The sequence below is a fragment of the Dama dama genome, chromosome 14, assembly GCF_033118175.1.
Source record: "Dama dama isolate Ldn47 chromosome 14, ASM3311817v1, whole genome shotgun sequence".
Lineage (NCBI taxonomy): Eukaryota > Metazoa > Chordata > Mammalia > Artiodactyla > Cervidae > Dama > Dama dama.
Window position 1 is genome coordinate 21,288,862 of NC_083694.1, and position 25,854 is coordinate 21,314,715.

Genomic DNA, 25,854 nt, shown 5'->3' on the forward strand with positions numbered 1-25,854 from the left:
GCTCCCCTCCTACACAAACGCATTGGGTGGCCAAGGTCAAACACTAAAAAACCAGATCAGTCCAGGTTACCAAACTAAGGTAGCTGGGTCAATTGTTGACATTTCTGCCAAGAGTGGAGGGTAGCAGAGGGGTGTGAAGAAGAGAACAGAGAAATGGAGACAAAGAATTAGTCCCAAATTATTGAAATCAATCCAACAAGCTACTGTGTGGGAAACGGACTTGGGTAAGTGACAAAGACAAAATGATTCAGGTACTTTGAGTCGTCTACTTTTCAAAAACATATCTCGGTCCTGTGTTTATTTTAAAACCTTTTTATTGACAGCACCATTGAACATCTTTTGCTTTCAAAGGTATGCACCTGTGCATACATCCCTGGGGGACTTCACATGCAATTAGCAATGACTTATTGAAACTGTATATCTTAGAGTTTTAATAATTCCCCCAAATGTGACAATTATACTTTGGCAAAATCACCTGTGAGGACAGAAGGAAGACTTCAAGCAACAGAACTCCACAATACTGTAACATAATTTCAGACCTCTAGGAAGGAGTCATTCTCCCCTGAAAATCAACGTCCTTTCCAGATTATTCCCATCAGAATTCAGAGCAGGTTCAGTGTCTTGGCTTTGTACCAAAAGGAGACCACTGATCCATCTAGCAGTATGCAAGAAAGTTCCATGTAAACAAAAAAAAGTCCAGAAAGAAATACCTGAAAAGTTCCATTAAAAAATGACACATCTTCATTAGCTAAATTCCAAATTCCTAAGAACATTCAGATGATAGTGAAGACTAGAGGCTGATGCAAGTTTCATTTGAGCAGCCAGTTTCCAGATTCAGCAACTTCATTTCTGTTTTATTCCTGTGGCTAATCACATGCAAATACACTCAGAAGCACAGATAGGTGATAATTTATCAAGTGAACAACAGGGCTATACAATAGGCATGCTTACTCAGTCTTAAATAAAAACCCAAACTAGGTCATGTTTCATCATTGCTTTTAAACCAGTCTTTTTTCACAATCTTTAATTGCAAGAGTGTGAAGATACATTAGATCTGGGATAATTTAAATCAGGAGATGTATTTTGTCCTCTTGGGGAAAAAAATGGATATGATTTGGCAAAGGAGTAAATGAGTCATGAACAACAAAACAAATTGTTTTAACGCCTGAATTTGTCATTAGCCCTAAGATGAGCTGTTTGTCAGGGACCAATAACAAAAAATATCAGGTTTAAAATCAGTGGAAAATTAAGCATGTTATCTCCAAGAATCAGTTATGCTGATGTGCCCTTCTCATTTGGCAGTGAGTCCATCAAATTGAGGTTAGTCAAAAGTTGAAGAGATCATCACAGAATAGTGAGAGCATTTTATTCACTGTTATATGGTATGAACTGTATAATCAGATAGGTAAAGGCTTTATTTTTTCCAAGTTGTATTTTTCTTTAAATATCCAAATTCCTATATAAAGATGACTGTATTTTTATAGTTTGGTCTCATCTTTTAAAAATTTTTTTTAAAGAGCAAATTCTGCAGTGATTATATTAAAAGGATTGTTGGACCCTCGAAGGTCTTTCATCCACAATATCCCTCAAGAACCCTTAGGTTAAGTCAAAGGCTCAGAACTAGGGGCTATTCTGCTTCCTGGGAGACCTGTGGCAATGTCTGGGAACATTGTTGGTTGTCACAACTCTGGGGGACATTACTGGAATCTAGTAGGTAGAGGTCAAGAGATGTTGCTAAAAATTCTACAAGGCACCAGATAGCCCCACACAACACAGAGTTATCCAGTTCAGAAGGTCAAGATTGGCACAGCTTAATAGGGACTTCCCTGGGAGGTCCAGTGGTTAAGACTCTGCATTCCCAGTGCAGGGAGCACGGTTGGATCCCTGGTCCGGAAACTAAGATCCGGCATAAAAAAAATTAAAAAAAAAAAAACTCTTACTACCTCAAAAGGCAGCTGCCTTATTATAATCTAAATCTATCTCAGTGATCTCTTTGACATTCAAAGTACCCCTTCCAACTGAACTTTTCAGTTCCTGATTTACCTCCACTAGAGACTGGCCAGTTGGTGGCCAAAAAGAGAAGAAAGGAAAAAAAAACAAAAAGTAGCCTAAGTATGGTAAACATTCTAAATTCTTCCTCAATGTCTCCTTATTTTATTGAACAAAAAATTAAAGGGATAATATTTTTTTCTGTCAACAATGGAGCCTGATAGCCCAATGAACATTCATAGTAGCCAAATACAAGAAAAAAATCAACCTGTTTTCAAAAAGAGTTGAAATTTGGGAAATAGAAGCAGACATGGTATTTCCTACAACTAGTGCTGACATAATGTGGAAAGGACTCTTTCCATAGAAATAGGAGGCAATGGTTAAGTGTTGCCTTGTGTCCCCAGGTTAGTGGGCCTGATCGCTGGTTCTGATCTGACACCCAAAGGATTCCTTAGACGCTTAAAAAGTTATTTTCAGTTCCTAGGGACAAAGAGGGAATTTTTCTGGAACTAACCTAAACACACAGCAATGCTAAACTGGGTAGCAGGATTTTTCTAATCTCAGAAAAAGAAGAGTGTTGTTTAAATCCACTGTTCCTCGGGCACCACGGCCAATAAGCAAAGGGAAAAAGAAAACTCTTGCATTGCCTTGGGAGAAGTTAAATGTAGGCTAAAAGGGAGAGTAAAACCCAAGTAAAAATACATCACATGCCTGAGGTGGCAAATGCTAACACTTAACCCAATACAAAAATATTGCACTTAATTAGCTTGTTTGGACATTATTAAACACACCAAGCCAAACTGTATTCCATAATTTGGCATGTTTGTAAGTGTCCATCAAGATAATTTCCTGAGGTTAGATTTAATTATGTTGGAATTAAGAGCCTTTTCCTTTGCAGACAAATACTTTAGAGATTAAAGAATATTATTTGAATGTAAACTAATAAGCATTCCTTTATCCAGCTGCACAAAAACTATAAAGTGATATTTTCCTCTTTTTCATGAAAGCAGAATGATACGAAATCAAATTAGACCTTCAAATCTGGAAGTGAAAGACAGATTTCTTCTTTGACTCCAATTAATGTATTCCAACCAACATTTACACAAGAGAATTTGATCCACATACTACTGTGGTGAGTTTCACAAAGAATCCTCATTTTGTGTGAGTACATGCCATACTTTTAACATTAAAAATAAAGATGTCTTATATTTACTCTCATTTCAGCTACTAAGTCTACATACACTACAGTATATACCATGTGCGTGTGTATGTACCATGTCACTTCAGTCGTGTCCAACTCATTGCAACCCTATAAACTGTAGCTTGCCAGGCTACTCTATATAATACCATTAAGTATATATGCTTAATAAACTTCTAGGGATAAAAACATATTTAGGCATTTTTATATTTATGTAATTCATGGCCAATTTAAGCTCAGATAATGAATTTAACAGGAATAAAAAATTTCCTGTTCTACTGACCACAGTTGCTTCTTTACTTCACCTTTAGAATTTAAAACAAAGACACAGATTTTTAATGGTGTTTGTGCTGAAAAATGTGGGGGCCTTTTCTGTTCCCAACCCATAACTTCTTACAAGAACTGTGCAGATTCTAGACCATGCAGACTCAAGGCTTACAGTCTAAAGGATGATCTTTCTCAGTCAATTTTGCAACCCATCAAAGAAGATTCTAATTCTCTAGTAAGGCACCTCCCATTTACTTATACCTATTTTGAGACCGTTGGTTAAAACACTGCTGCCTAAACAATTTGTTAAACATGTGACAGATGTTTCTCCAATACTAACATAGGTAGATTTTGGAAGCAAATCAGATTGTAATAAATGTATTTGAAGCTTGGTAATATGGGTCAGAGAAAGAAAGATGTAACCTCCTTGAAACACATTAAAGGCAGCAATTTAATAAATGCTTGTTTCTTCCTTGGACACACACTTTTTAATCAAACTGTTAGTTGACAACTGTAATAAATATCCTAAAATATATCTAATTAGAAGAAAGTCAATCTAGCTTATTTGGCGGGTAAGAATGCATACTCAGTGTCTTATATTCTTCTATCCTGAGAATGCTCATTTTCTTGTGGTAAATGCTACATAGATCAATGTGGTCATATAAAAGAAAACACAAGGGAAATTTGTGTAAATAAGCAAATCATTAACAAGCAATAAATGATATCAGTCCCAACTGGACTGACTCTAAAAGACAGTATTTAAGTATTGTGTCATACTTAAAGAAGTAGAGATATTCCCATACTTCCAAGTGAAAAACACAAGCATCTTATATACTTAAACATTTGAAGCAACCTATAGTTGTAGTTTATTTTCTTGGGCTCCAAAATCACTGCAGATGGTGGATGAAATTAAAAGACACTTGATCCTTGGAAGAAAAGCTATGACACACCTAGACAGCATATTAAAAAGCAGAGACATTACTTTGCCAACAAAGGTCCGTCTAGTCAAAGCTATGGTTTTTCCAGTAGTCATGTATGGATGTGAGAGTTGGACCATGAAGAAAACTGAGTGCCAAAGAATTGATGCTTTTGAACTGTGGTGTTGGAGAAGACTTTTGAGAGTCCCTTGGACTGCAAGGATATCAAACCAGTCAATCCTAAAAGAAATCAGTCCTGAATATTTATTGGAAGGACTGATGTGAAGCTGAAGCTCCAATACTTTGGCCACCTGATGTGAAGAACTGACTCAATGGAAATGACTCTGATGCTGGGAAAGATTGAAGGCAGGAAGAGAAGGGGACAACAGAGGATGAGACGGTTGGACGGCATCACCGACTCGATGGACATGAGTTTGAGCAGGCTCCGGAAGTTGGTGATGCACAGGGAAGCCTGGCATGCTGCAGTCAATGGGGTCGCAAAGAGTCAGACACGACTGAGTGACTGAACTGAACTGAACTGAACTGAATAGTTGTAGTTCACAGCAGAAAGTCTTTTTCTCACCACTTCCTGAAATGAAGAAATCATCAAATTCATTTTCTTCCTGGCTTTCCACATCCTCCGTAAACTCAACATATTCTAATGCTCTGAGAATATTTTCTACCTTACTAGGTGTTCATTTTACATTCATTCAAAAATGAGTCAAAGAAAAAAAACTTCTGCCATGATAGGATTACCTAACTTTTCTCTTTTATGGTCTCCCAGTGGAATGGAAAAGAATATAGCTATTATGGTTCTTGAGTTGTTTTTGACGTACTTGGCTATGAGCTCACCTGAGAGTCAGCTAGAAGTTCTAGTCAATTTAAAACAAAAAGCTAGTTTGAATCCTGCGTCCACAATCATTGAGTCCCAGCCTTCAATGTCCCTGATGTGTGCACTAGTGCATTTGCTTCAGAAAATAAATGTTCAAACAAAACTGTTGAAGAGCAGCATGAAACACCTAGGATAATGTAAAGGAGTTCTCGGTCACATAACAATTAACAGACCAGTTCAACTAGCATTCCAAACCACCAGTCGCTTACGCAGCGTGCTCACTTCGAGTCTGGTCAGTGCCTACAGCCGTCAAAGTTCTTCCCACAAGCCAAGCGAGTGGTTCCAAAGTGCCTCGTCTATATAGTCTTACTGATTGGGCACTAGATTAAAAATGTGTGCTGTTGACATAATGTGAGTCCTCCTGAGGTTTGCCAAGAGCTTGTCCATGATCTTCCAAAGATACTTCAATAGCCACTTCGGTGGTCTGTAGTCTACCAAGGCCATCACTTTGGGACATGTCCAATGGGGGACAGCCATTGTGCTCCGCACAGCCATTGACATGGGCCAGGGGCAGGGCCCCAGGGGGACAGCACAATTGCTTGGCACAGCTCTTGGCGATGCAAGGAAAGCTGCAGAGCAGCTGCAAGTCCTTCTGCTCCAAGGGCTCCTTCAGGTCCGCCTTCTCAAACTGCATGGTCACATTGTGGATTCCAGCACTGTGGAAGATTTCTCGAATTTTTCTGTTGGCATCCTGATCTCCCCCATCCTGCTGATACTTGATGTGCAGAGTGGCAATGATCTTCCCACTTATAAGCTCCCAGATGTGGACTTCATGGACACTGCTAATTCCAGGCACAGCAGAGAGCTTACTCACTAGAATAAGGAAGAGAAAACAATAGCCTAGGTGAGGGCTGTAATTGGACATGGAACCGCTGTGGGACAGGTAGGGTCCCTTTACGCCTCCTCACCAGCATGATGTCATTATTACGAATAAAGAAAGGAAAATAGCTGTACCTATATGAGCACATTTTCCCGTAGTCTTCTTCTTCCTCTCTTGAGTTCCTCCAACATACAGGGTTAGCCCATAACAGGCAATTCAAGAAAATAAGTTTCACAACAGCCCTCCCAAAATGCCCAGGTTGTTGAGTGTACAAGGCATTAAGTGCTCTGATGGACTGGCATGGGAATATAAAATAGGACGCCTTTTTTAAAGGGAATTTGGCAATATAGATCAAAAACTTTTAGCAGCAATTCTAATACTAGGAACTTAACTGAAAGGAAACAACCAAATATTTACATATGAGAATGGTTTGGGCAATACTTTTTGTGTTAATGAAAAAAAAAAAAGTGGAAACAGCAAGGAAATAGTTAGCCAATTATGTGACAGATGGTGACATAGTTGTGAAAAAGTAAACTGCATATTTAAGGATATGAGGAAAGGTTTATAAGGTATTTTTAAGTGAAAAAGCCAATAGCTGGACCATATATGTGGCATAATCTTTTCCACTTTTTTTAATGAAATGGTGTATATACACATACAAAAATTTTTAGACAGATAAAGTCTTGTTTCAGTGAATGACTGACACAAAAATATTGAGTGTTAATTTCTAGGTGGTAGGATTATGAGAGATTTCTATTTTCTTATTTAGGCTCTTCTATATTTTTCATACTTTCTAGCATTTAGAAACATGGTATTGAACAGTGAATCCAAGCAACCTATAGCCAGCTAGTCTGAACCCCAGTTTAGTCATTTACTACCTACAGGACCTGCATGACCTTACCCAGTGCCTCAGTTTCCTTATCCAGAAATTAAGATAATCACAGTACCTCATAGGATTATTTTAAGATTAAAATGAGTTAATATAAGCAAAACACCTGGACGATATTACCTAGCATGTAATCAGTGCCATTAAAGTGTTGCTATTGTTATTAAATAACAATTTAATAATTGTTATTATTAAAATCTAATTTTAATATTAATATCTGCTTTATATATATACATATATATGTGTATGTGTGTGAAAGTCGCTCAGTCACGTCCAACTCTTTGCGACCCCATAGACTACATGGTCCATGGTATTCTGCAGGCCAGAATACTGGAGTAGGTAGCCTTTCCCTTCTCCAGGGATATATACAGACACATATACATATATATATACACACATATATATATATATATAACTTTGTTAAAAGGCAATAAAAGAATATATATCATAAATTGCCATTGGGTTGGCCAAAAGTTCGTTCAGGTTTTTCCAAGAGATGTTATGGAAGAACCCCAAAGAACTTTTTGGTCAACCCAATATAGGTTTATTTTGCTTCATCCATGAGGAAACAAGCCCCTGGAAAGAGCCTCCTTCACCTCTGTCCTCCCCAGCCTGCAGCACTGCATGGAGATTAGGCATACAGAACAGTCACACTGTAAATCATGCCTCTAGAGGGAAAGCCTAGCCACGGCAATACAGTGTACTAAGACCCATCAAATCTAATTTCAGCTAGTTGTCATGAAATAAGGTCTTCCAATTCTCAGCCACATAGTGGGCCTGGGCTTTAGTTCATGTTCACTGTCTCACTGATGAAGTAATGATAGAAAAATAGCAAAGATTCATGAAAAAAAATTGTTTTCCTATAAAAACATTCTTTCTATTTAGAAACACTAGAACTAAAGCTGTACATTCAGTTTCTCACCAACACCTGGAGAGCTCCCATTTAGACATTCTACAAGATCTCTAAAAATGTTATTCTCAGATGCACATAAACTGAAGTGAGAGCTTGACCTTCTGTTTGAGCAAAGCAAAGAAACATATTTCACTACTGAATGAGTGGATTGAAACATGATCCATTCTCCTGTGTTTTAAGACACACACTGACTTGCATGCCCGCAAAAATCAACTAACTAGAAAGCAGGATCTAGACTATGAAGGAATGATTCATATTTTCAGAATAGGGGGAATAAAAATCAAGTCCTGGGCAGAGTGGCCTTATCTGAGTTAGAATAAATCCCTGAATGAAGGTCAATAAATAGCCCAGGAATATTAATAGGGACTGCCCAAGGAACACATACTCAAAAACTCATGGTAAGTTCAGAGAACGATGGGCTAAAAAGGACCTCTGGTTCTCAGAACTGCGAGTCATCTTAGTAGCTGAAGTCATCTACAAAACACAGAAGGATGTCTCAATTGCATGGTGATTTAAAATATTTCAAGATACATAAATCAAACACTGCTCTGAAATAATGCTGGCGCTTTTTATTCAGTGGGCAGCGGTTTGAGATCAGAATGGCATGACTTACTCAGCTCTTCCATGTTGACGCCTTTGGGGACCATCTGCAACAGAATGGCAGCGGTCTCCTTGATGAGTGGGAAGGCAGATGATAAAATGATGATGACCATGACGACAGTCAGGCTGGGGTCAATGTAGCACTGCCAGTTACATGGGTCCTCACGTTTCAGGGGAAGCACATAGAATATGATGGCTGTGATCACCACCACCACTGACCCCAGGGCATCCCCCATCACGTGTAAAAGTACCCCTGCAGGGAAGAAAGAAAGACCAATCAAGCCCAGATCCACGTTTGGGAGCTGCGTGACACTCAGTGACTTGGCTTCCCAGCTCTATGAATACCTGTTGCTACTTTTTTTCTGTTCTGTTAGGACAGCAGGCTGGATTAGAAAGCAAACACAATGACCATTGCATCACAGAAAAACAAAACCCCAGACCACCATCCCATGACCCAGAGAACCCAGAATAGCCTAGGAAGATTCTGAGCTGCAAACACCTGCGGGAAAACAGACTGGGTTAGTTCAAAGTGCCACATTCCCTTCCTTAAATGCATTTGCCTACTTTTCACTTAGCCTGTGGTCACTTAAACTGCATGGGGTCTAAGAGATCCTCCGGAATGTCCCCACTAAAGAACTCTTTATCTCAATAAAATAACATTTAAATTCTACAGATAATAACAAAAATTGGGGTTGCCTTTACTTAAGGGAACCACTTTGAAAAGCTTTAATTATGATACAGAAAACATGTCATCCCAGCAAAGAAGATCTAAGTGTCCAATCGTTTGTTGGACACCGACCAAATAAACTGTGCTTAGTCACTCAGTCCTATCTGACTCTTTGCGACCCCATGGACTACAGCCTGCCAGGCACCTCTGTCCATGGGGATTCTCCAGGCAAGAAAACCAGAGTAGGCTGCCATACTCTCCTCCAGAGGATCTTCCCAACCCAGGGATCGAACCCAGGTCTCCCACATTGCAGGTGGATTCTTTACTGTCTGAGCGACCAGGGAAGCCCAGACTAAATTGGAATTTAGTGAATTAGGTGAAGATTTGTCAGAAGGATTATACAGTATAAACATAACGTTTTTTGGGTTTGGTTTTTTTTTTTAATTTTCTGTACATCAGAATCTCTCTCTTCAAAGTATGGTTGGCAGCTTCAGCATCACCTAGAAGCTCGTGAGACATACAGAATCTCAGGCCCCACTTCCAATCTTTTGAGTCCAATTCTGCATTTTAATAAGGTCCCCAGGTGATTCAAATGCAGATAAAGATTTTCAAAGCGCTTCTCTAGAAGAAAGCATATGAACTAAGAAAGATCTGCTCTGTCTCTCGGTGTCCCAGATTCACTCAATAGAATTAATAATGATCTAAAATACTAACAAACTCACTCATGACTGCGACTGAATCGTTCCACTTAGAAGAGGCTAACTCTTCCTCTTGGCAGTTTCTGAGTAGCATCATGGTATCAAATGACATTTTGAAAACATACCAAATGTAAATTGTGGCAACTTCTCCCCCACCAAAGAAGTACAAGAATAAAAGAAATCCCCACATCTCCTTCAGGCTGAGTGTTTACTAATGGTAATAGGATCCTGATTCAATAAATACATTAAACAGTCCAATTTTTTAATTCTGTGCCCACTCTGTCCACCCCACCCCCACAGGAGTGTCTTACTTCCCAGTCCCTGTCCTCAGCCACCAAGAAAATCTCAAAATGTTCCCAAGAGTTGGTCTCGAGAAGAAACTGAAGATCAAAGCTTTAACTTACCCCAGGGCAGTACGAAACACTACCATAAAAATATGAAGACCAATTATTGCCTTTATGAACTCAACATCATTTTCACTGCCTGAGACTGTCATTCTCTTTTTTACTCTTCATTTAGACTATAAGTAACATAAGGGTGAGGGTTGTACCCTAAATTTCCTTTGTTTATATTTTAGCACTGGAGGCATACCATCTAGACACTTAAAAAGTATTTTCTGGTTAATTAGGCAGAGCTCTCACAATACAAAGTAACTTCTGCCTCTTAGTAAGAATAACTGTAATGATAGTCAAGATATACGCACCAGACATTGTTGCATGCTGTCTGTACTGACATTTATACATTAAGTGCTTTGAGGACTCTCTGAAGTGGTTAGTCTCTACGTTTTACAAATGAGGAAACTGAAGCACAGAGTAGCTAAGTGACTTATCCAAGATCACACAGCTGAAACATGTTTGAGTGCAGATATAAGTCTGCATAGTCTGACTAGAGAACCATTACATATCCTGCCCCATCTAAGTCCCAGATTCCAGTTTCAGATTCTCCTTTTGAGAAGTCCCACTACCCGTTCCTAAGAAAAAAATGTTCAAACTTATTTTTCACATAATCCACAGTAAGAACCCTATTTTGCATCCTAGCCCAGGCACAAATGTATACTGAAACAAATATTTCTGGGAAAAAAAACAAAAACCTATCCTTACACAGGATTTATTACTGTTTTTATATTTCATTCCATTCTAGTTCATTTTCTAAATGAGGATCATACTCTACTAAATTGATTTTATGACCCAAACTATTGTGACCTTCTGTTTGAAAAACTGCTGACAGCATCATGTCACTAAATTCCTGAGACTGGTCACAGTGGTGTGTTTTCTGGCCTCCCATGCAGAAATGGTCTTTATCTTCTGGGGACCACAGTCCACTGGCAGGATTCTGAGAGAAGTAGGTCAGTAACTTCTAGAGGGAGGACTATTCCCTATGATGGGAAATCTCAGGAAAGGCTTCTCAAGAGACCGGCAAGCCTCCAAAGAGGAGGCAGACTTCAAAAGGCAATGATGTCCCAGGCAGGGAAACTCAGACAGAATGTGTTCCAAGCACAGAACTGGAACGAGGCTGCAGACGAAGACTTGTGAGGCAACGTGAGAGACAGACCTGACGGTCTCTCTTTATGACTCATGGACCTTGTGAACATCGACCTCTTACAGCGGCAATATTCTCACTGGTGAACAGGGGATGGGAATAACATCCGCCTCACTTCCCAAAGAAGCTAGCTCTGAAGAGGACATCAAACAACATCTAAAAACCCACTGAGAAGTAAGCGCACTATTCGTTAAGGGAATCCTCTGTGCTGCTCCAACCAGCACGTATTTCTCACAATAACACAGTGATGTCCACACTGCTATTACCCCCCTTACATAGATAAGGAAACCGAAACTCAAAGAGGATACTGGGCTTGCCCAAGGTCACCCAGCTAGTGAAAGGCAGAGACAGAACTCAAACCAGACCTCCCTGCCTAAACACTTCCCTCACCCGCTCTACCAGTGAGGTGAGGTGTCTCACCATAATGGTGGGACAGGCTGGGACCTGAAACCTGGGCCTCTTTGTTGCCCTGCTTGCAACTGGACAAAGGCTTCCTCCAGCAACAGAATACAAAGAAACTATAAGGGACTAAAAATAGCTGGGTGTATGAGCAGCTGGGGCAAATTATGAACAGCAAGATACAAAAAGACCAAAAAGCCCAACTTCCACTTCAGAAGCGCCTGGAGCAAAAGCAGGGTGCTGAGCATGCCCCCAGCACACATCACTACCAAAGGGGTGGGCAAACCGCCTAAGGAAGCCACTTCTCCAACCCAATCCCTGGCCTGGCCCTACCTTCACCCCATATAGGGAAACAGCCAAACTGTTAGTTGTTCTCACTCACCCCCAACCCCCCAAAATGCAGGAGACGTGGGTTTGATTCCTGGGTCCAGAAGATCCCCTGGAGGAGGAAATGGCAACCCACTCCAGTATTGTTGCCTAGAAAATTCCATGGACAGAGGGGCCTGGCAGACTATAGCTGTGGGGCTGCAAGAGTTGGACATGAATGAGCAACTAAACAACAATAGATTATCGGAGTGCCTGCAGTTTGCTGAGCACCCTTGAATTTCTTGTCTGGCCTCTAATCAATTTTTATTGATTAAGGAGGCCAAGAACCCCAGTCGGTAACAGTGGGGAAGTAGGGGAGACTGTTAAAGGGTAAGGGTGAGGCAGTAAATGAGTGAACAGATGGACAGAAACGTCTAGAAAGGCGCATTGGCACCAGAACAGCAAGTCCTTGAATGTCTGCAGTGTTAGGGCCTCATTCTGGATGCAATAAAGGTTTCAGAGCAGATTCTGCTGAGACCTCGTCTGTGATTCAGAAAGATAGATCAGGCAGTAAGTACTGTCTGAGAGGCAAAGATTGCCACCTAGTAGACAACCCAATCACCTGACTAGTCACGGTGCTCACAGGTAGCTTTGCAAAACAGGACCCTTAGCCCTCGATTGCTGTCTTTAGATAAAAACAAAACCAAATCACTGGCATATAGCCTGGAAACTTGATATAAGTTGATGTGAGTCCCAGCACGTATCAGTGGTACGGAATTTATTGAACGACTGGAAACACAGTACCTTAGCACTGGGCATTAGCAAGCGGCTGAGGAAAGATGGGAGATCTTTCTTAATGGGTAAAAAAAAGAAAAAAAAACCACAAGAATTAAAAAGAAGCACCTCCTCAAGAGGGAGGGGATATATGTACACATAACAGCTGTTTCAGGTTGTATAGCAGAAGCCAACACAACATTGTAAAGCAATTATACTACAATTAAAAATAAAATAAAAGAAATACTTCATCCCAGGAGATTTCTTTTCGAAGAAATGATGTCAAGATTGTTATTCATCCATTTATATTTATACTGAAATAAAAAGGGTTGATTGTCTTTCCGATACCCTGTTGCAGTTTTTCTTAAGGGATCATGTTTGAGCCTAATAAATAAAATCAACCACAACAAAGGGCACTTGTTTCTCTGATGAGAATTTTAAAGAAATGTGCTTTTGCTGTGCTTTGCAGCAGAAGATGGGGTATGCTTTTTAGAAGGCATTTTTTATTCCATTGAAATAAGAAACTCAAGAAACGGCTTTTGCCATACTATTCTTAGAAATCAAAACCAGAAAGTTACCTAAATGTCCATTTACCAAGAATGGATAACTACATGGTAGAATACTCACACAACAGAATATTATAATGAAAATGAATGATCTAGGACAACATTCAACAATATGGATGAATCATATGTAATGTAATGTTGAGTAGAAGAAGCTGGGAAAAAAACTGTACCGGCTATAAGATTCCAATCATATAAAGTACAAACACAGGTACAATGAATCCACACTGTTACAAGTCAGAATAGTGGTGACCTGGGAGGGTAGCCAGTGACTAGACAGGAGCATGAGGGGGACCCCCTGGGGTGATGGTATCTTCTGTTTCTTGATCTGGATGTTGTACATGGAAGTGTTCAGTTCACTAAAATCCACTGATTGCATATTTATGATATGTGTACTGCTGAGTATGTATATTATACTTCAGTAAAATTTTTAAGTTAAAAAAAAAAGAAGTGGCTTTTGTTCACAAGACTTCCCATCAGCTGTTTGTTCCCCTGAGTGTCTGGGAAGGACAGTCTTGCTTTCTAAAGCAGTGACTAAAATGTCAGAAATCTAACCATTCAGTGGACTGTGGACACTGGAGAAGCCAGCCACCCTGGTGGAGGCCAGAGGCAGTGCGAGGTGACAGAAAGAGCCGGAAGCGTGAAGCGGAAGCCCAAGATCCCAGCCCTGCCTCCACTGTTAGCTGGGGTGACTTAGGAAGTCACCAGAATCTCTGGTCCCTTTTGCTCATCTGTAAAGTGAAGGCCCCAGCATCTATTTTCCCCAAGCCCTTTCCGGCTGTAACACGCTGCGGTCTTTCCCTGAATAAGAACACAGGATTCAAGGTGAGGCCAGCCTGCTCCTTGGCCTGAAATGCAGAGAGGCTCCTGTTAACCACAGCCAGGCGCTGAGCTCACCTGGACCTGAAGCAGCTTAGGTTGGAGCCCAGCAATTCCACTCACGGCCTGAAGCACAATAGAATCCCTCTCTTCAGGTTGTTCTGATGCTAAGTGACCCATTCACGAACGGTGCCTGAGAGCAAGTGTGCCCTCCATAAAAATGTTAGCTCCCAGATATCTCAGACCTCCCAGAGGTCTGAGCCCTTACACAACAACCCCATGAAATGGGTACTACTGTTATCCTCATTTTAAAGATGAGGGATTGGGAGGCTGAGAGAGGTTCAAAAGTTGCCTGAAGTCATCTGGTTCTTAAGCGGCAGAGCCCAGACCCAAACCCAGGCAGCTTGAGCCCAATCCCAATCTTTCCTCCTCTGAATTCTTTATCTCTACGGGAGCTACGGGTGCATTTTGTCAGCCCTTGTGGACCATGGGGCTCAGCTAGGTACGGCAAGGCACTTCACCACTGATGTTTTTCTACCCAGGAGTTCCAACAGCTGTGGAGTGAAAATTAGCAGGATCATCCAAGTTTCCCTTACATATGTTTCCCAAACAAGGTCACAGTATCTACTAGGACCTACTCTTCATTCTTTGCTACTTTCCACCTACCTGTTCTCTTTCTCAGTAACATAAGATGAGGATGAATAACCAACAAGCTCACATATGTGGCATCTTAAAAAAGCTAAAAAACAAGCTCACAGATACAGAGAACAGATTGGTGGTTGACAGAGGTGGTGGCGGGGGGCGCAAAATGGGTAGATGAAGTCAAAAGGTACAAGCTTATTATAAGATAAATAAGTCCTTCTGTGGGAGAAGGCGAGGGTGGGATGTTTCGAGAGAACAGCATCGAAACATGTATATTATCTATAGTGAAACAGATCACCAGCCCAGGTTGGATGCATGAGACAAGTGCTCGGGCCTGGTGCACTGGGAAGACTCAGAGGGATTGGGTAAAGAGGGAGGTGGGAGGGGGGATCGGGATGGGGAATACATGTAAATCCATGGCTGATTCATTGCAATGTATGACAAAACCCACTACAATATTGTAAAGTAATTAGCCTCCAACTAATAAAAATAAATGGAAAAAAAAAACCCATTATGATTAAAAAAAAAAAAAGATAAATAAGTCCTAGAGATGCAATGTACGTCATGGTGATTATAATTCATAATACTGTATCCCATATTTGAAAGTTGCTAAGAGAGTATATCTTAAAATTTCTCATCAGGTGAAAATAAAAACTTACTATGTATAACGATGGACATTAACCATGCACTGCTATTAATCTGTTAATATTTATACTGTGGTGATCACTTCACAATATTATACAAAGATCGAATCATTATATTATATACCTGAAACTAATGTTATATGCCAACTACATAATTTAAAAAGAATAAAAACAGAATGTGCTTTGAAAAGGTAAAGTGCTATGATGGTGAACTCCATTTTAAAAATTCACTAAATTTTATATATATATATATACATATATATATATATATATAAACCAAACCTAAAAAATAGGATAAATTAAAGGATTATGAGTTTTCATCATAGATTCTCTTTCCAAAAAGAGTCACCACCACACTTCTTAGAAATTCCCCTATTGCAGTTAATTTTTTTTAAAAACTAATTCATTTAGAAATGTTTAAGAGCTCATGTGTTGCTGTTGTTCTTTTCTGCTTTTCCCTCCAGATTCATTCTGGATATCACTTTATAAAACAGATGTGAGATTCTCAGAACTGAAGGTGTCTTCTGTATTACTTGTTTTTCTTTGTAATATTTACTTCTAAGCCCCACTTCCAGCTTCCTCAAACCAACTAAAGATAAAGGGTTGCATAATCTTTGTTCTGGCTTCCCTGGTAACTCAGACTATAAAGAAACAGCCTGCAATGCAGGAGACTTGGGTTTGATCCCTGGGGTGGGAAGATCTCCTGGAGAAGTGAATGGCAACCCACTCCAGTGTTCTTGCCTGGAGAATTCCATGGAGAGAGGAGCCTGGCGGGCTATAATCCATGGAGTTGCCAAGAGTCGAACACAATTGATCGACTAACACTTTGGCTTTCACTCTTTGTTGAAATTCTCCATCAGTTTGGGGATTGACCCTTCTTGAATCTCTCTGAAGAAAAATATGTGCTCAAGAAGTTGGAGAGGGGAGATGTAGTATACCATGTTAGTGTTCGGTGAGAAAGGCACTTTTGAAGTCTCAGTGCTGACCTTCGCCCTGGGTCTATGGCCTTGAGTTCATGGTAGAGAGATGCTAGTGATGTGCCTTCCTTCTATCTCCCCAGAACCCCCACTTTGGACATGGAGGTGGAGATTCAAGTGAACCAACAGACAGACCCATCACAGGAGCATATTTCTGGCCAAAATAAGTGAAGCAATGAGGGTCACTGAGCAAGTTCACTTGGGACATGACCTTGGATAGATCCCACCTACTCTCTTCCAACCTTTATCAAAATGATACTCAATTCAAACAGGCTGTGCTTTATGTTCATAATATCCATGGGCAGGCAAAATGGAGCAGTAGCAAGCCAGAGATCTGGGAGACCCTGGAGCAGGCAGCATGAGCATGAGCCTAAGTAGAGCAAGGATAAATCATTAGCAACTCTGTCTCCAGAGAATCGATGCCACCATTAGGCAAGAGACCAAGGTCATAGTCTCTACGTGTAACCCGCCAACTTTCTAACACACCTATGAAAAGGCAAACAGAAATGAAGAGTTCAGCACAGTTCGTATGTAACAGTGAAAAAGATTTCAACTCAACCCCAAGTCAACCTTACCTCTGATATTCAGGGCTTCCGACTTTTTCTCCTTTTTCATCATCTCTTCTGGCTCATTCTGGGTGTTCAGGGAATCACCTGCATTCAAAGAAGAAACCTCGTGTTGTGTATAAGTTCTACAAGCAAAAAGAACCAATGGACTCAAAATACAGTTTTGTTATTTTCAAATCCTACTACCTTCCCAGATTCCCGCCTCTCCAAACACGCAGCCCAGGGAAGCAATTTTGGCCTTCAAATGAGCCTTGGAACTGGCCGCTGGACTTCATTCACACTCGCATGCGAGTTAAAGTAAAAAAAAAAAAAAAAAACAAAAGAGGCATGGGAACCCATCCTCATCCCCCCCCAAACCTTTAACTCGCAAGGGGACTGAAGGATGCGTAAAGCGGGAGGACGAACAAGGTGCAGATAGCGTATAATGGAGGGGGAGGGGTGTTATCTGTTGCCCAATAATAATAACTGATCTCCAAGGAAATCAATACTCCTATACAAGGAGACTCCTATACAAGGGGGAGCGGGGAAGAGGGGCCCAAGGATCCAGGAGGAAAAAAAGAAATTGTAGGAATATGTTCAGCTAGCGGCAGAGAACTAAAGCCGGCCTGCAGTGGAAATCGATTACTTCTAAGCAAGCAGGTATTAAAAAGGCGAGGAGGAAGGGACCGCGCGGGAGGAGGGAAGGGCAACGCGGGCCAGAGGATGCAACCGAAAGGCACCTGCTACGTTTGAGAACACGGTAGCCCCCTTCTCATCCTTCCTGTCCACCGAGGCCGCGCGGAGGGTCACGGCCGAGTCGCGGCCGGGGGCGGGCAGGGCCCCGGCGTGCCAGCCACACTCGGCCCCTTGAGGATCCCCGAAAGCGCCGCGGGTGCCGCCCCCGGCCGCGGGCTGCGGGTGCTGCTGCTGCTGCTGCTGGCGGCGGCGGCGGCGGCGGCCGCAGCAGGCGAACCAGGCGGCGCAGTCCTGGAAGATGAGCAGCCCCACCACGTTGACCGCCAGCCCCAGGGCGCCCACGATGAGCACCAGCTCGGGGTCATCGATGCGCTCGGGCCGGGCCAGGCGCAGCACGGCCTCCACGAAGATGGTGAAGCAGAGCGCAGTGAGGAAGACGGCGTTGCTGAGCGCGCCCACCACCTCGGCGCGGGCGTAGCCGTAGGTGGCGCCCAGCCCCCCGCGAGGGCGCCGGGCGATGTAGCCGGCGCTCAGCCCCACGCACAGCGAGATCAGGTCCGAGAGCATGTTGAAGGAGTCGGACAGAAGCGCGATGGAATTGCCCAGGTAGCCCGACACCAGCTCCGCCACGAAGAAGGCGACGGTGAGCACGAGCATGAAGAGCAGGCGGCACGTCTTGCCGGAGTAGCGGCCCATCCCGGCCGGCGGACGCCCCGCGCCGCCGCCGCCGCAGGTGGGGCGCGGCGTCCCGGACTCCGCCGTGCCCCGGTCCCCGCCTCCCGGGCCGCCCTGCCCGCCGGCGCCCGGGGCTTCTTATAAGGCGGAGGCGGAGGCCGGCGGCCCCAGTCCTTGCGCGTCCAGAGTCTAAAGGAGGGGCCGGGCGGGACCTGCCCCTCCCTCGCGGCTCGGCCTCACTTGGCACGTGGCCACCGGCCAGTGTCTGTGCGCCTAAGAACGGAAGTGGGCAGAGAGGGGGCTGCCCGAAAGAGGGGGCGTGCCTGCGCGGCACTCGTCACAGACACCCCCTAAGCAGCGGTGGGGTTCACCCGACGACCCGCTTCTGCAGCCCCTCGGGTCACCCGGGCCGTGACTGTTGACTCAGGGATAAGGACCTTGACTGCTGCGGGGTGTGTCGGCAGTGGTGGACGTGAACCCCTTCGCGTACGTGCCCAGACATCAATTCATTCCCCGCTGACCCGGGAGCACCGACCTGTCCCCCACCGCCCTGCTCGTGTTTCCTGCCTTGCATTGCTGAAGTCTGAGCTGACTCGGAGCTCCCACTCCACTACCACCGTGGTAGAGCTATTTTATTTCCTCTCTTCTTGTTCACAGCCCTCTTAAAGGGCACGTTGTCCCTTCTGTCACCCCTTCATGGCCCAGCATCGTCCCTGTCACCCTTGAGGGTCTTGGCTCACAAGACGAGCAGCTCTGGGGGAGCGCGCAGATCAGACTTGTGTGCGTCCCGCCCTGCCACCCAGCTCTCAGAAAGGCAGTTTCTTTGTCGTAGGTGCAGGTCCCTGGGCCACCAAAGAAGCCAAGGTCAGCCCCCTCTGTGTTCTTGTCTTGCTCTCCGTTGGAGAGAGTATCTCCTCACCCCGGTGGGTCCCTCCCAACATGACCTGATACTCAAGAGTTCAGTGACTGACCTACATGAAGACTTATTCCAAATAGAGCCTTTCTGTTGACAACAGGCTGTGGTCCAAGTGAACAGAACCCAAAAGAGAGCTGTCTCCGGGACTCCGGGAGAAAACAAGGATGGGTGTCCTGGAAAAAGGGCGTTTGCTCCTGGTCAGTTCAGGGAATGGCGTAGGGGAGCCCTTGCAGATTTCTTTTGTTTAAGTGTTATACCCTTGTCCCGTTCTGAAAAAGATCTGAGGGTGAAGTCTGATGATCACTCTTCTCCCTCCCCCATTCCCCAACTCCTGAACTTTAACCATTGATAAACACATGCACACACACACATCTGGTTTTGGCTTGGAAATGAATAAAAATGTCTCACTCCAAAAAAGCCACAGAACCCACTCATGGAACATTCTAATCCTAGTTCCATCCATTGCTTTAGCCTTATAAATCATGATCTTGTCTTTTAATGGTCCCTGAGGGTCCTTAAAAATCATGCCAAAAACCTCCTGAATCTGAGCGTTCCACCTAATATCAGGTGAGCCGCGAAATTCTAAATTCAGGGAGACTATTATGCATTCCTTTCCCACCTCCAGGAAAATATCATTACATTGAGAACTGAGGAAATTGATCTTTCAAAGTCTTCTCTAAAAATTAATATTAAAATGATCAAAAACTTAAAAGCAGTAAGGAGATACAGGCCAATGAAAGTTTTGAAGCTGAGTGGCCTCACACAAGTTCTTTAACTGTCCAGGCTAGTTTTAACTACTGTAAAGAGGGAATAATAATAGTCTATTCTCATAGGGTTAAGAAGATTGAATGGGTTAGTAGGTATAAAGTGACTATAATAGTGATAATGTAACAGATTATAATAGCAAGCAGTCAATAAATGTTAGTTACTAATTTAAAAAAAAAAAAAAGGAAGAAAAAGAAGGTGTGGAGTGAGGAAGAAGAGACTGGGCAAAGGATAGAAGAGTGAAGTGATCCAGAGGGCCACACTAGTTCAGTTCAGTTTGGTTGCTCAGTCCTCTCCAACTCTTTGTGACCCCATGGACTGCAGCACACCAGGCTTCCCTGTCCATCACCAGCTCCCTGAGCATGCTCAAACGCATGCCCATCGAGTTGGTGATGCCATCCAACCATCTTACCCTACCTATGTCGTCCCCTTCTCCTCCTGCCCTCAATCTTTCCCAGCATCAGGGTCGTTTCCAATGAGTCAGTTCCTCACATCAGGTGGCCAAAGTATTGGAGTTTCAGCTTCAGCATCAGTCCTTCCAATGAATACTCAGGACTGATTTCCTTTAGGATTGACTGCTTGGATCTCCTTGCAGTCCAAAGGACTCTCGAGAGTCTTGTCCAACACCATAGTTCAAAAGCATCAATTCTTCGGCACTCAGCTTTCTTTATAGTCCAACTCTCACATCCATCATGATTCCTAGAAAAATCATAGCTTTGACTATACGGACCTTTGTCAACAAAGTAATATCTCTGCTTTTTAATATGCTGTCTAGGTGTGTCATAGCTTTTCTTCCAAGCAAGCAAACTTTTCTTCCAAGTCTTTTAATTTCATGGCTTGCAGTCACCATCTGCAGTGATTTTAGAGCCCAAAAATATAGTCTGTCACTGTTTCCACTGTTTCCCCATCTATTTGCCATGAAGTGATGGGACTGGATGCCATGATCTTAGTTTTTTGAATGTTGGGTTTTAAGCCAGCTTCTTCACTCTCCTCTTTCACTTTCAGCAAGAGGTTCTTTAGTTCTTCTTCACTTTCTGCCATAAGGGTGGTGTCATCTGCATATATGAGGTTATTGATATTTCTCCGGGCCATCTTGATTCTAGCTTGTGCTTCATCCAGCCCAGTATTTCACATGATGTACTCTGCATGTAAGTTAAACAGGGGGACAACATACAGCCTTAACGTTCTCCTTTCCCGATTTGGAACCAGTCTGTTATTCCATGTCTGGTTCTAACTGCTGCTTCTTGACCTGCGTACAGATTTCTTAGGAGGGAGGTAAGGTCATCTGGTATTCCCATCTCTTTAAAAACTTTCCAGTTTGTTGTGATCCACATATTCAAAGGCTTTGGCATAGTCAATAAAGCAGAAATAGATGTTTTTCTGGAACTCTCTTGCTTTTTAAATGATCCAGTGGACGTTGGCAATTTGATCTCTGGTTCCTCTGCCTTTCCTAAATCTAGCTTGAAGGAGTTCACGGTTCACGTACTGTTGAAGCCTGGCTTGGAGAATTTTGAGCATATTCTCATATGAGAATTGAGAGTATATTTGCATAGGTATTAGTAATACAGCACATGTAACAGAATTACTAACTGAGGCATACTCTAATGTGAGAAGAGTGATGCCCAAGTAGTGCAGACTATGAACCCCCTGAGACATGTAATCTATGAGAGCAAGCCAAGCAGTCACCACCAAAGAAAGCAGCCTTTTGGACATAACTTGACAGTGCTAACACAGACCCCAGTGACTGCACTCCTCTGTCATTCACAACTGCAAGAAAAACCTTAGAGCAACAGGACTATATCATTCGTGCCTATTGCCCAGTCATTCCCCTAACCAAAGGCAGATAAGAAGAATTATGTCATTGCCCCAGAGGGCAGTTGATGGAAGCTGAAAGCCAGCGACTGAGTAAGCATAGGCGGGAGCTGTAGTGCCCTGCCAGGGCCTAGTTCCTGACTTGAAGAAAGCTAAAGGCTAAGGGTATCAACCAAAAGCACTTAGGAAAATGTTTTGACTAAATAACCATAACTACATTTGTATATGCATGCATTTGTATATATACACATATAGTTGTGTGTACATATATATATTGTGTTGTTGTTTAGTCGCTAAGTCATGTACAACTCCTTGCGACCCCATGGACTGCAGCATTCCAAGCTTCCCTGTCCTTCACTAACTCCTGGAGTTTGCTCAAACTCACTTCCATTGAGTCAGTGATGCTATTCAACCATTTCATAGTTGTGTGCATGTGTACACATATAAGAGGCTTCCCAGGTGAAGCTAGTGGTAAAGAACCTGCCTGCCAATGCAGGAGATGCCAGAGACGTAGGTTCAATCCCTGGGTCAGGAAGATCCCCTGGAGGAGGGCACCAATTCACTCCAGTAATCTTGCCTGGAGAATTCCATGGACAGAGGAGCTTGGCAGGCTACAGTCCGTGGGTCACAAAGAGTCAGACATGACTAAAGTGACTTAGCATGCATGCACGCATACATATATATAGTTGGTGTCTGTGTATATATACAAACACATCTGTATGTATATAGGTTGGATATAATCTAACTTAATCACCAAAAATTTAAACTGCATCTTACAGTTATTATAAATTATGAGGTTTCCGTAGTTTTGTTCATTGAGTTCTGATTCTCTGCCCAACCCTGTGCTGAGAACTTTATAGTCTTTATCTCACTTCATCTTCATAAGAGCCCCATAAAATAAGTACAGGCAGACTTCAGAGATACTGCAGATTTGGTTCCAGACCACCTCAATAAAGTGAATATCACATAAAGTGGATCACAGGAGGTTTGGGTTTCCCAGTGCATTTAAAAGTTATGTTTAAAAAAAAAAAAAAAAAAAAAGTTATGTTTAAATTGTACTGTGGTCTGTAAAGTTTGCAATAGCATTATGTCTAAAAAAAATGTATATACCTTGATTAAAAATGTTTTATTGCTTAAAAAATTATAATCATCACCTGAGCCTTTACTGAGCCATGGTAGTAACATAAAGATCATTTATGACAGATCACCAAAACAAATACAATAGTTATGAAAAAATTTGAAACACCTTGAGAATTTCCATAATGTGACACAAAGACAAAAAGTGAGCAAATGCCCTTGGAAAAATGGCACCAATAGACTTCCTTCAATGCAGGGTTGCCACAAACCTTTGATTTGTAAAATACGCAATATCTGTCTTCCAAGCACAATTAACCAAAGCATAATAAAACAAGGAATATCTTGTGAAAATACATGTCTGCATTTACTTTTTAAGTCAGGAACCTAAAGCCCTAAAGATTTTAAGATTTTTGTAACATCTTATGGTAAAACACAATAATTTATTAGCCAGCCCAATAAATTGCTGAAGATCACACAATCTGTAAATGATAGAATAGAAATACTGTCTAGGCATCACACTCTTTAGTGTACTTTCTTTGCCCCCACATTATACTAATTTGATCATTCTTAACACTTCTTTTGTTCTAAACAAATGAAAGAACTTTTTTTAAAGTTCATCATCTACTGGTACAGAACTTGATGTGCCACAATTCATAAAGTCTGATTATGACACCCTAAATTCTTTTACATTGGTGTTTAGCTCAGAAACTAAAAAGACTATTTTTTTTAGAAATTGAAAAAGCAGCTGTTATTGTTTTCATTTTTCAGTTCTCCTTCACAAGAGAAGATGCTTCCTTCAGAGAAAAGAGCTGACATCTTGTCCAAGGTACCAAATTCTTACTCAAAAGAAGAGGTGGCTCTTTTTCTGCACAGCACCTGTCTTCAGACTGCAAATACATCATCAAGGATGGCTCTTTCTCATCATCAGCCTGGCTCCAAACATGCTGAGCATATTACAAACATGATGACTTTTCAAAAGGAAATTGCTTCTCCAAGTAGCTGAGGAATCTTATGTACAAATCAGTTCTTCATTGATGAATTTATATAATATGTGTATTTGTAACACTTTGTAACTCAAAGGTATTTTTTGTACTGAAAAGTATGTATTTCTCTTCCATGAAGATTTTTCAAATACATTAAAACTTAAAAGATGCTCTAATTGAGGTGACTTTTTTTAAATGATAAAGGCATGAGACAAAAAAAAGGTAAAAATTAGGTAGTGGTCCACACCACTTTGGGCTGTTGATAGGGAGAAACTGTCAACATCTGCGTTACAGCCCACGAGAAGGAGGCAGCTCTGATATGAATTTAGAGCTGTGCTATTAGCCTGTTGTGAAGAAGGAAATGGCAACCCACTCCAGTATTCTTGCCTGGAGAATGGACAGAGGTGTCTGATGGGCTACAGTCCATGGGTTGTAGTTGGAAACGACTACATAATTGGACACGCAAAAAGCTGGACATGACTCAGCAACTTAACACACACACACACACACACACACACACACACACACACTGGCTCAAGAGTGAGCTAGGCAAGGATTTTAACCTTGGCAAATCAAAGCTGCTTATCACCTACAGAAGAATGACTGTTGTTATAGATGCAAGGATATTCTAATGGGCCTTCACAAGCATGAGTTTTTAAGACTGTTTTTACTTATGCTTCAGCCTTATTGTGCAAAGAAAGTGAGACAGAGAGAGTAGTTCGCCCTCAGAAACTGCAGGGAAACTGCACCAGAGGAAGAGAGCTTTTTTCAGGCTAGACAGATGCAAAGAAGAGAAGGAGATGCACATCTATCTAAATATACTTAGAGGGGATGAGATTAGGTCAGACTGGGAACTAGGAGCCAAAGATATCTTTCAGAGACAGGAAGGCAAGACACCGGATGGCAGACTGGCATTGAGGAATGCCACCAGCCCCAGAGGGAACCAGAGGCAGGGAGCTATTCAAAGTCATCCTTAGAACAGACTTATGGTTGCCAAGGCCGAGGAGGGGGATAGACTGGAAGTCTGGGTTAGCCGATGCAAACTATTACATATGAGATGGATAAACGACAAGGTCCTACTGTGTAGCAAAGGGAACTATATCTGATATTCTGTGACAAGCCATTGTGGGAAAGAATATGAAAAAAGAATGTATGTATATGTATAATCACTTTGCTGTACAGTAGAAATTAACACAAGATTGTAAATCAACTGTACTTCAATAAAATACTTTTTTAAAAAAATAAAAAAAGTCTAGTTTTGTTTTTTTTTTTTTTGTCATGCTCTTAAAGGTGCTGTACCATCTGAAATAAAAACAACTGGGGAATCCAGCAATTATCCTATGTCTGTCCCATTGTCATGTGCTGGGGATGTGGCGGTCAAGCCCTTTCTTTATTTCTTTAGTTCATAGATGTTCAGATGGAGAGGATACCTAAAAAGCCCTGAGGAGCCTCACTTGCCTTCACCTTGAGTAAGAGCCTGAACATGAAGTGGATGCCCCATGGGATAAGACGGTAAGGCTCTGGGGAGCAGTAAGTGATTTTGCATATAGAACGGATCTGAACTGTAGTTGGAGGACAGACTATGCAGAGCGTTTTTTCCAAAGATGGCCACAACGTTATCTCCCATTCACCATGTTTTCTCACGGGCAGACCTTGATGCTCCTTCCATTCAGAAACAGGTCTGAGGGCTTGACACACCTTCCATCTTCTCACCTGCTTGTATCCCATACAATCTGAGTTTGGGGCAGAAAAGGCACTGAGACATCTACCTTGTTTGATGGGACACTCATGGTTGAAACCTGAGCCACCACAGACGATGTCTTGAGGTGATGCTCTGTGAGGAAACCAAGCCACACAGTGAGGGCCTGTGTTGGT

General features: G+C 42.2%; 1 protein-coding gene across 4 annotated transcripts in view; it reads right to left on the reverse strand.

Annotated features, from left to right (window-relative positions):
• Nucleotides 1-296: 296 nt before the first annotated feature.
• SLC30A10 (solute carrier family 30 member 10) overlaps nt 297-25,854 on the reverse strand; it is a 36,189-nt gene continuing 10,631 nt past the window's right edge. The window contains exons 1-4 of one of the 4 annotated variants that reach the window (XM_061160053.1): nt 17,796-18,481; nt 17,086-17,163; nt 8,496-8,735; nt 297-6,076 (exon numbers count right to left, since the gene is read on the reverse strand). In XM_061160053.1, coding sequence (XP_061016036.1) covers nt 5,589-6,076; nt 8,496-8,735; nt 17,086-17,163; nt 17,796-18,447 — 1,458 coding nt within the window. In that variant the 5' untranslated portion in view covers nt 18,448-18,481 and the 3' untranslated portion in view covers nt 297-5,588. The other 3 variants (XM_061160057.1, XM_061160056.1, XM_061160055.1) reach the window with 3 other exon arrangements.